This window comes from Galeopterus variegatus, unplaced genomic scaffold, assembly GCF_000696425.1.
Source record: "Galeopterus variegatus unplaced genomic scaffold, G_variegatus-3.0.2 Scaffold3559, whole genome shotgun sequence".
Classification (NCBI taxonomy): domain Eukaryota; kingdom Metazoa; phylum Chordata; class Mammalia; order Dermoptera; family Cynocephalidae; genus Galeopterus; species Galeopterus variegatus.
Genome location: NW_007729670.1, coordinates 61,276 through 72,230, shown reverse-complemented (window position 1 = coordinate 72,230; position 10,955 = coordinate 61,276). Strand labels below are relative to the sequence as shown.

The 10,955-nt window shown below is 36.8% G+C and overlaps 1 protein-coding gene across 1 annotated transcript in view; it reads right to left on the bottom strand.

Moving 5' to 3' along the window:
- Positions 1-10,595: 10,595 nt before the first annotated feature.
- LOC103601031 (TBC1 domain family member 19-like) overlaps positions 10,596-10,955 on the bottom strand; it is a 7,504-nt gene continuing 7,144 nt past the window's right edge. Inside the window, exon 3 of the mRNA XM_008585407.1 lies at positions 10,596-10,803. Coding sequence (XP_008583629.1) covers positions 10,729-10,803 — 75 coding nt within the window. The 3' untranslated portion in view covers positions 10,596-10,728. The remainder of the gene's footprint in view (positions 10,804-10,955) is intronic.

The following is a 10,955-nucleotide window of genomic DNA, read 5'->3' as shown; positions in this document are numbered from 1 at the left end:
AGCCCTTCTGAGTATTCCACCCAATGCCTCATAAATTATGAGGTTTTCCATTCTGACTGGTGGGAACAGGCACTATTCCTGGCCCTGTGTGAGCTCAAGGGATTGTGCCCTCTAATCCTTTTTAGTAGTTCTTTTTTGGCCTGGGGTAGCTTCCTCATGTTCATACTCTAAGTAAAGCTTCCAACTCACTTGTTGAGGAGGATCTTTTGCAGTTCCTTAGTTTTCCCTCTTTGTGCTCTCTCCTTTCTGATACTCTGTCCTATGAGACTCCTGTTTCCTTGGCCCCCTTGGACTCCCAATCCCATCTCTTCAACTCAAGCATACTGGGTTCTTCATGGGTTCCTCCTTCCTAAGTTGCATCATGGAAACTTTGGATAGGCAGTAAGTTGGGGCAATCATAAGGCTCACTGTTCTTTGTACTTGATGTCCCATGTCTTGAGAACTGTTTTTTGTTGTTGTTTATGTAGTCTGATTTTCAGTTGCTTCAGATGAAGGGTAAATCTGTTTCTGGTTACTCCACTGTCTTAGTCTGCTCCAGTTGCTATAACAAAATACCATAGACAGGGTGACTTAACAGAAATTTATTTTTTACAGTTCTGGAGGCTGAGAAGTCCAAGATCAAGGTGATGACAAAGAAGGATTCATTCTGAGGCCTCTTCTCTTGACTTGTAGGTGGCTGTCATGTTGCTGTGTGCTCACATGATCTCTTCTTTGGAGAGAGAGCTTCAGTCGCTTCTTCTCTTTATAAAGATACTAATCCCATGATGGGGTCTCCATTTTCATGGCCTCTTCTAAACCTAATTACTTCCCAATGCCCATCACATACCATCACATTGGGGATTAGGGCTTCAACATATGGCTTTTGGGAGGGACACATTCAGTCCATAGTATCCATCTTGAACAGATGTGGAAATCTCCCCAAATTGTATTTTTAGGAGGACTAGATCTGCAAGATGTTAATATTTGTGTACATATGATGTTAAAAAGTTTGGGGTTAAGCAGAGATGATCAGGTTGTTTTATTGCAGGAATTCTCAGTCTATAATGGACTAATGTGGAGTGTAAAGATCCACGAGGAAAACACAATATGAAACATTTCCCAAATTTATTGATATTGCGGGAGGTGGTTGAATTTTTATATTGATAAGAGAAGTCTGAAAGGTCAAGAAGGGTGTTGTTCCTATTCTCTGGCTGAGGCCACTGACTTTGTCCCAGGGCTGAAGTGCTGGGTTGGCCTTCAGTCTGGGAGGGTAGAGTTCCTACCCCTCATACAGTGCCCCTGACATTTCTGTATTTGATCACCAGCCTGGCAATATCCAAATGTCTGACAGAGTTGGAAACCACTGTCAGGATGGAGTCCTTTTAGCTGCCCTCTGACCCAAATCTTCTTTGTTTCAATAGATGTATTCAGTTCTTTCCATTCTCTTTATATGCTCATACATGAAATACTCTTTCACTCAGTTTTCTCCTACACTAGGGGAGGAAGCCCATCAACGCAAAAAATAGTATGCCTTTCTCTCTTTCTCTATTTCTCACTTAAACACATACATTCTCTCTCTCCATGGGTCAGTCCATCGCCAAATTCTTTGAGGGAATATCTTGCATGCTATAGGTGCAAAAAAAGTTGCATATTAGAGATAATTTGTTGCTTTCTATTTCAAAAAAACTTTGCAATGATTCCATTTATAAAGGAGGGATCCTTTTGTCTGAGTAATTAAAATAATCCCTCCCCATGCCATGAGTAAGGAGAAACAATGAATAGGCAGAATCCAAAAGAGGGAAAGGAGAACCAAATTCACTAGATGGAAAAAAGAAATAGCTGAGTCACCAAACTAGTGCTAGAGCAAAGACCACCACAACTCCTGCTGTCTAAAGAAGCAGCTGACTATAATTAGAGCATACAGGCTTCCTGACAGAGCAGTTGCCCCACCACAGAGAGGAATGATCTGGACCACAGCAGTAGGGCTTATTGCTGAGTCACCTCTGAGAGGATAGGTCCATCCTCACACCCATTTATCTCACTCCCCATCAGAATTCCAAGCTCCCAAACATCAATTCCTACATTTTTTCCCCTTAATCTGACCTAATCCACCCCCCCACATTCCTCTCACTAGTAAACCATTCCGTTCTACCTCTTGGAATTCCCAGTGAGAGATCAATGAATGCTTCTCTGGAGGTTCTATTTTTCAACCTCTTCTCTGGAGGTTCTATTCATCCTCTTACTTAACTAAAAACAGGCCATATCATGGAGATACAGTTTCCCTGCAGCCCTTTCAAATAAATGTTGTTTTTTTACTCTCAAATTCAAAGTGTTTCAGTGCAAGCTTCCTCCTCAATGCCAGTTTTAGAGTGTTATTCCCCCTGGCCTCTTGCAACCCCCTTCTGCTCCTTTGAGGCTCACGCCACCTGGTTATACCACTTTTCTGGTTCCATGCTGTTGTAACCTACTAGTAGTCTCTGGGTCTTTCCTTCTTATTCTCATGAAAGCTAAGCTTTCAAGTTTTCTTCTTTATCCCTACCCTTGTCATCCTTCTTGGTGACTTCAACATATATGCTGTTGATGATTCCATCTAACACCATAGACTCTTGGCTTTTGACTTCCTCTTATTTTCAGTGATGTTTTCTTCTCTACATCAGCCATTCATCATGGCTTACATCTTGGCATCAACAAAAATGGCATCATCTCCAAAATTTCAAAAGCAAATATCTTATTCTGCAATTATTAACCTTCCAAGTCACTTGCCTTCAAAAGTACCCCTTATTCAAAAGTGCTTTTACTTTTTGTTGTGACCTTAAATCTGTCTACCTCTTTATCCGTGTCCATTACCAATTCCTCCTTACCTTTCCTTTCTCTTCTTTTCTATCTTATATTCCATGATCCATCACTATAGTTTCTTTCTTGCAACCCTCAACTTCCTTGTCCTGTTCAATGATATTTGGAGTCCAATAAACAGCACCCTTCCTCCTGAGTTCTGCAGTGCTTGAGATAGAAAATTAAAATCTAGGCTGATGAAAGCAGATAAAGATGATATGTCATCTTTCTTATTGATAAAGTTAATCTCAAGGAATGTGACTTAGTTTTGCAGCAAGAACCAGATTTTTAAAATGAGTGTCCGACTTACACACTTAGTCATAGGCAGCACCAAACGACTGCAGCTATCCCTTCCCTCCACCTCCAGTCCCATACCATGGGATCCAGACTTTCCTAAGCTCAGGAAATAGAGCAGCAGTGCATAACGTATGTTCACTGTGGGCAGCTAGATCCCAAAAGATGAGAGGAGGTTGGCTTTACATGCCCACTCTCTTATCCCAACTTCATCAGTAACACAATTCACTCATCTCTAGGGAAAGAGGGAATGAGGGCCAGCTATAGGCTGGGAGCACTACACCAGTGGTATCCTTCCACATGAAAGGAAATATTAGGACTTGGTGATACATTTCCCCTAATACCTCTCTTCCTCCATCACACTTGTCCAACTTTTTTGGTCTTTTCCCTATCAGCATCAGAGTAGTAGAAGGTAGTTTTCAAAATAATTTTACATATTTTATCTCATTTGATCATTATAAAAACCACACCACAGAAATCAGTTGGGTAGAATCATCTATTTTATGAGAAAGGGAATTAAAGCAATGGAACTTGTTACTGCCATATGTTATAGCTAGTTTGTCTGCAAAGAAGTGGATTAGTTCCTTCTTGTTGCTGTAACAAATCACCACACACTTAGGGGCTTCAAACAACACAGATTTTTAGTCTTATAGTTCTAGAGGTCAAAAGTCTGAAAATCAAGGTTTTAGCACAGCTGAGTTCCTTCTGGAGGCACTAGGGGAGAATCAATTTCCTTGCCTTTTCTAGCTTTTAGAGGCTGTCTGCATTCCTTTGCTTGTGGCTCCTTCCTCCATTTTCAAAGCCAGCAGCATAGCACTTTCAAATCCCTCTCCGACACAAACCCTTCTGCCTTCCTCTTTCACTTATAAGGATGCTTTTTGTTACATTAGGCCCACCTGATAATCCAGTATAATCTCCCCATCTCAAAATCCTTAATAACATAAGCAAGTCCCTTCTGCCATCATGTAAGGTAACATACTCACAGGTTTCAAGGATTAGAACATGAACATTGTTGGAGGATCATTGTTTTTCCTACCATAAGAAGAATGGTACTACTTCAAGAAACTGGTGCCAGGATTCTATTTCCATAGAGAAGTACTACTCTACTTCCAAGAATTACTCTTACCACATTTGTTACTGAAAATGCAATCACACAAAAATACACATACACATTGAATGCCCAGCACAGAACATTGCTCTGAGTAAGCATTTACTATTTGCTGAATAAATATATGCACACCACACGTCTCAGAAAAAAGTCTTAAGGATAAAGAATAGTTGAAGAAGTAATAAAAAAACAATTTTCTATTAACATGACAAAGGCACTGATAATATCTGAAGGCAACTGCTTAAATAATGATTTTAAGAAGCCATTTGGATCATTAGCAACATAAAACTTACCCAATCTAGCTTCACTGTATGTCAACATTTATCCCTATCTCCTGAATCTGTCTCACTTCCTCCTACTTTTTTAAACCTAAATTGGCCAATTACATTCATATACATTTTAAATTATTTATTACACTTATTCAAGAAACAAGTACATTTCATTTAGGTGAGCTGCAACACTTCTGTATTCTATTGCAGGTTCTAGTAAGTGAATAAGGGAAGAAAAAAAGACATGTATTTGAAAGAAAGAAGCAAAATTGTCTTTATTTATAGATGACATATTATATATGTAGAAAATCCTAGGGAAGCTACAAAAAAGGATAGTAGAAGAAGTAAGTTTAGCAAAGTCTTAGGATACAAGGTCAATATAAAAAAATCAACTGTATTTCTATATATTAACAACAAACCATTAGAAATTAAAATTAAAACCACCATTTACAATAACATAAAAAATGTGAAATAATTAGGAATAATTTTAACAAAGTGTGTGCAAGAACTGTACTCTGAAAATTACAAAATATTGCTGAGTGAAATTAAAGAAGACCTAAATAAATGAAGAGATATATACCATGTTCATGGATTGGAAGACTCAATATTGTTATGATATCGATTGTCCCTAAACTGATCTATGGATTCAATGCTGTCTCAATAAAAATTTCAGTATTTTTTTTTCTTTTGGTGCAAATTAAGAAGCTGATTGTAAAAGTTATTTAGAAATGCAAATAAGCTAGAATAGCCATAATAGATGGCTTACACTATCTGATTTTAAGACTTACTACGAAGCTACAAAAATCCAGACAGTGTAGTATTGGAATAAGAACAGATATAAATCCATGGAACAAAATAGAGTCCAGAAACCAGCCCACATATACATGATCAACTGATTTTATAGAAAGGTGCGGATGTAAAAGGGAGAGGAGAGTCTTTATGGCAAATGGTGTATATGTATCCATATGCAAAAACATGAACTTCAACCCTTAACCTGCACCACATAGAAATTAATAAAAAAACAAAAAACTGATCATAGACCTAATGTATATGCTAAATCTATAAAATTTATAGACAAAAACACAAGAAAAGTCTTTGTGACTTTCAGTTATGCAAAGATTTCTTAAATAGGACACAAAAAATATAAACAATAAAGGAAAAAAATAGATAAGTTAGACTTCAACAAAATTAAAGCTTTTGCTTTTTAAAAGATAGTTAAGGAAATTGAGAGAAAAGCCATAGGCTGGGAGAAAATTTTGAAAACCATATAGTATCTCCAGAATAAATAATTCCTACAACTTGATAAGAAGATAATTGATTTAAAATGGGCAAAAGATTTGAACACTTTATAAAAGAATATATATAAATGGCAAATAAGCATAAAAAGATGCTCAGTATCATTACATTATCATTAGGGAAACACAAATTAAAACCACCTATTAGAATTACTAACATCATAACACCAAGTGTTGGTAAGGATTTGGAGCAACAAGAACTCATATATTGCTGGTGGGAATGTAAAATGGTAGAACCACTTCAGAGGGCTTCTTAGAAAGATAAACAGATGTTTACATATGATCTAGAAATTTTACTTCTAGGTATTTATCCTAGAGATATGAAGATATATGTCCACATGAAGGCTTGTACACCAAAACTGAAAACAACATGGACGTCCATTAACAATGGTGAATAAACAAACTGTGAAATATTCATACAAGGAAATCCTACTCAGCAATAAAAAGGAATCATGCAACAATGTGGGTGGATCTCAAGACATTATGCTGAGCAAAAGAAGCCAGACACAAAACAGTATATATGTATGATTCCACTTACATCAAACTCTAGAAAAGACAAATCTAATCTTTAGAGACAAAAACAGATTAACTGTTGCCTGGAGTAAATGTGTGTATGGGGGATTGAATGGGATGGGGCACAGAGATAACTTTTTTGTGTGATGGAAATGTTCTGTGCCTTCATTGTGATGGTGACATGGGTATATACATTCATCAAACCTTATAGAACTGTACCCTTGAAATGTTTTATTTCATATAAAATATATGTACAATTTTTAGTAAAGTTGGCTTAAATGAAAAATTGAGACTTCCACAGGCAACTCCACAAACCAAGTTGGTGGGTAAAACAGCTGTGTGACATTGGACATGTTAGTCATCACTAACTTGCTCTGAATAAAACAAGTTCCCTCATCAGTAAAATGAGTGAATTAGAATATTTCATTCGTTCAGTAAATAAACATTTATTAAAACTTACTATGGGTCAAGTACTGTGCTAGGTTCTAGAGATATAAAGCTGAAAAGAAACAATTTTTGCCTTCAAGGAGTTACAGTCTATTGGAAGAAAAGGACAAGCTAATGTGATTATGATACAGCTTATGCATATTTAGGGCTTGAGGAGGATTCTTAAGAGAAGGAGTCTTCCCTGATGATGCAACACCTGAGTTGGGTTTTGAGGTTCAAGATAAGAGTTAGGTAAAGAGGGAGGAAAAGGCATTCTAAGCAGAAGGAGCTGTATGACCAAAGGGCCAAAGGCAAAAAATGTACCTATGTTAGGTACTTCAGGTAGCTTGGTAGGTCTGGAACACAGAATTCATCATTGTAAGGTCATGGTTGTGTCTTGATTGAAAGAAGTTAAAAAATACTACTGTAGTTTGAGCAGCATGTTGACAGAGGTTCCGTACCAAATGATGATACCCATATTACAGTGGGTCACCTAAGAAGACAATAACTACCATTAGTTAGGAACCTTTCCGTTGCAAGAAAATTTTTTGGCTCATGTAACAAAATAGTCCAGGGGTTTTGGCTCATGTAACAAAATGGTCCAGGGGTAGACTGGTGGATTGTCATCTAGAGATCAACAAGGACAAAAGAGCAGCTTTTCACTGTCTCCATTCCTGCACTGCAGCAGCTCCAGACCCTACCTCCTTTCTTTTTCACATCTAGCTTCCCTGAAAGATTAAACCAAAGCCTTGTAATCAAGTTTAATGGACCTCCGTGGTCTTAGGTGTTGCACTGATCTTGAAGCAATCTCTGTGGCAGAGAGATGGTGCATGATGACTGCTTGGCCAGAACCCAGAGGTCCTGAGGGTGGGAGTCAGCCCTACCTGAAGCACATGGAGCAGTGAGAAGATCTCCAAATAAAACCTAGAGCCTTTGTGGAAGAAGGAAGACTAGATAGGGAGGACAAATCATGTTTTAAGGAAAACAGATTCCAGCCATTTTAAAACAAGTCAGGGGATACAAACACATATGGACAAATTTCTTTTTGCATCTTCCATACCTAGGATAAGTCAATGAAAGTTGCCTCGAGAATAAAGTGACATAATCAGAATACATATATAAAAAAAACTATCACTCGATGTTATAAGCACCACAAAGTCAAGGATTTGGATCCCCGCACTAGTCAGCCACCAAAAAAAAAAAAAAAAAAGCACCAAGAATAAATTAACAGTTTTATGAGAACAACAAAGAAAAGGGAATAATTAACGCTAATTTATAGGCTCCAGGGTATCGTCACAATGGAGGAGGTTTGTTTGAGAGGCCTTGAAAAATGAAGATCTTTCTGATAGAGATGAAATGAATAGCCATAGCTGGTTGAGGATCAGCATGTAATCTGGTGAGGCTGAAGTATAGAATGATGGGTCAGCGTGGGAACATAGAAATGGAAAGACCAAGCTGTGAAGAACTTTTCCAGCTACGCTACAGAGCTGGACTTTATCCTTTAGGCAATGGGGTTTGTTGAATTTTTTAAGTATGTAAGTGACGCAATCACATCTGAATTTAGAGAACTATGGGAATAGAATAGACACTTCTTGAGACAAGAAGGCACATGGAGGGATAAAACTAAGTTCTGAAGTAGAAGACTGAGGGAGCTCAAACCTAATGGTCCCTATCTTCCCTGTGAAATGGGAGGACAGAGAACGCACTGAGTGTGACGGGTGCTGTGCAGTCAAGATAAGTTGTTCCAAATAAAAGGATATGCCATGCATGGTCCATTCACTTTTTATAGATAAAGTCTCAACTATCAAATAAAAAGATACAAATGATAATGAAGTTGGGCATTCTTCATATATTATCTTCTCCCACTTGACCTTAAATTATCATACATAAAATTAATTGCCAACAATGTCATATAATTTGCTTGTTGCTATGCAGTTTACAAAATCACTTTTAAACATATTTCTCATTTGGTCCTTTACAACCCTGTAAGGTAAACAGAACAAACACAATAATTTCCTATTGTCTGTCACACTCCAATTACTGATAAAAGAGATTAAATTATCTAGGGATTTATGGCCTAAACTAGAATCCCCCTGTCTTGGGTGCTAGACCACTATAATATCCCTTTTAAAAAAGCTAAAGAAAGAAGCAAAGACAGGCATATCTGTACACATTTGATCCTAATCATTTAAAACTCACTTTCTTGTTAATAGTTTTGTCATTTTCTCAGAGTGAGGGAAGGAGGGAGACGGTAGTCATAAGTATGCATGTGCTGTTCTCTCGGTGAATGTGCATTTGGGTACACAGAATGGCAAAGCATATGATTATAGCTGTATCACCTTCAAAAGCAGTAAAATGGAGTTTATTTAGAATTAACCACAGAATAAATTATTATTTAGTCCTCAGTAAGTCAAGTGCCTGATGAATAAAAGCATATAACATAGATTTTCAAATTAATAAACTAGTTACACCAAACTTTACCACACTTGAAGTCTTGTGCTAAACCTCACACATTTGCTAATATATACTGTTAAAATAAAAGACTCATGAAATACATTTGGATAAACCTAATAAAATTCTAGGCAATCAGTAAGAGTATCAATCTACTAACTTAGAGTTTTATTGAAGTAATCAGTATCTTGAATTTGAAGTTAAAAATGAAAGACAATGGTTTTTGGACTTTTTCCCCACTTACTGGTATTCCATATTACAGAAATGGTAGGTCTTTAGGAAGTAATATAAAATAATTCCCCAGTCTTGTGTACTAGACCACTACATTAATCCTTTTTAAAAAGCTTACGAATATTTTCCTAAAGAAAGAAGCAAACATAGGCATATCTGTACATATTTGACCCTAATCATTTACAATTCCTTCACTTATAATAAAGACCAAAATAAGATTGATGACTTGCATAATAATAATAGTAATAACAGTTCTAGAATGAATGTATACTACCTACTTCTAGTCTCTTTCAGCTGCTCTGCCCTAGAAATAAATCTTGTTAAACGAAGCTTCAGCAAAAGTGGATGTGGTTTTGATTCTTCATTCCCTTCATTCCTTGGGGTGTCCTCCTTGTATGGTTCCAACGTGAAAAACCTGGCAAGAGGCATCAGCAGTATCAAGTCTTCTAAGCAAGAGATTGAGGATTGAGCAGTGTGAAGGGATCACCCCATACGTTTTGGACTTTCAGAGAGCAAAGAATAAAATATTGCCAGCTGAAGACAATTGTATTCCTTCTTCAGTAGAGACATTTAAGGGAGCAATAAAACAGAGAGGGAATCTAGAAAATCCCTGGAGAGTGAAAAGTTCTAAAAACACCAAAATACATATGAATTCCTACTTTTAAGCACTATCTTTTTAAGTCTTCTCATACCCTACTCCACCCCGGCTCTGAATGAAGAGCAATTTATAAGACAAAACAATACATTTTCTAGAGATAACTTTATAAACTGACATAAAAGAATCGTCAAAGAAGCTACATTACTTCTTGAAGTTTATTACAGTTTCTTTAGCTCTTATTGCATATATGCCAAAATACATATGAATTCCTACTTTTAAGCACTATCTTTTTAAGTCTCCTCATACCCTACCCCATCCCGGCTCTGAATGAAGAGCAATTTATAAGACAAAACAATACATTTTCTAGAGATAACTTTATAAACTGACATAAAAGAATCATCAAAGAAGCTACATTACTTCTTGAAGTTTATTACAGTTTCTTTAGCTCTTATTGCATATATTGTTCATGCCTTTTACAAGTCAGAATTTTATATATATATGCTTAATTTAGCGGAATCCCTTCTCTTGAAAATCAGCAGCATGCAATGCAATATTTGGTGCGCAAAGTTATTGTTTCAAAAAGTGAAAAACTACTTGGGTTTAACTGAGGAGGGAACATGATCTTTATTGGCTTATATGCAAAGTTTAATTTTGGTTTTATGCAGAGTTTGCATAGTTCATGATTAGCTTCTAATGGAAAATTAGATGTGTTGTCAGTGACCTTGAAGAAGATCAGGTGACAGTAGCAAACAGAAAAATTTGAAGAAGAGGCATAACTTTTAAAGTAGAAAGGTCAGCAAGAACTGCCTGAAACAAAAAACAAAAAGAATTATTAATAGCAAAGTGAAGTTCATGAAATAAGGTATAACAGAAACACCATTACAATGTAATTTTGGCATCAACACACTCTAAATTCTTCAGATTTGCCCTCAATCTCTGTACCAAAGCTACAACTTTCT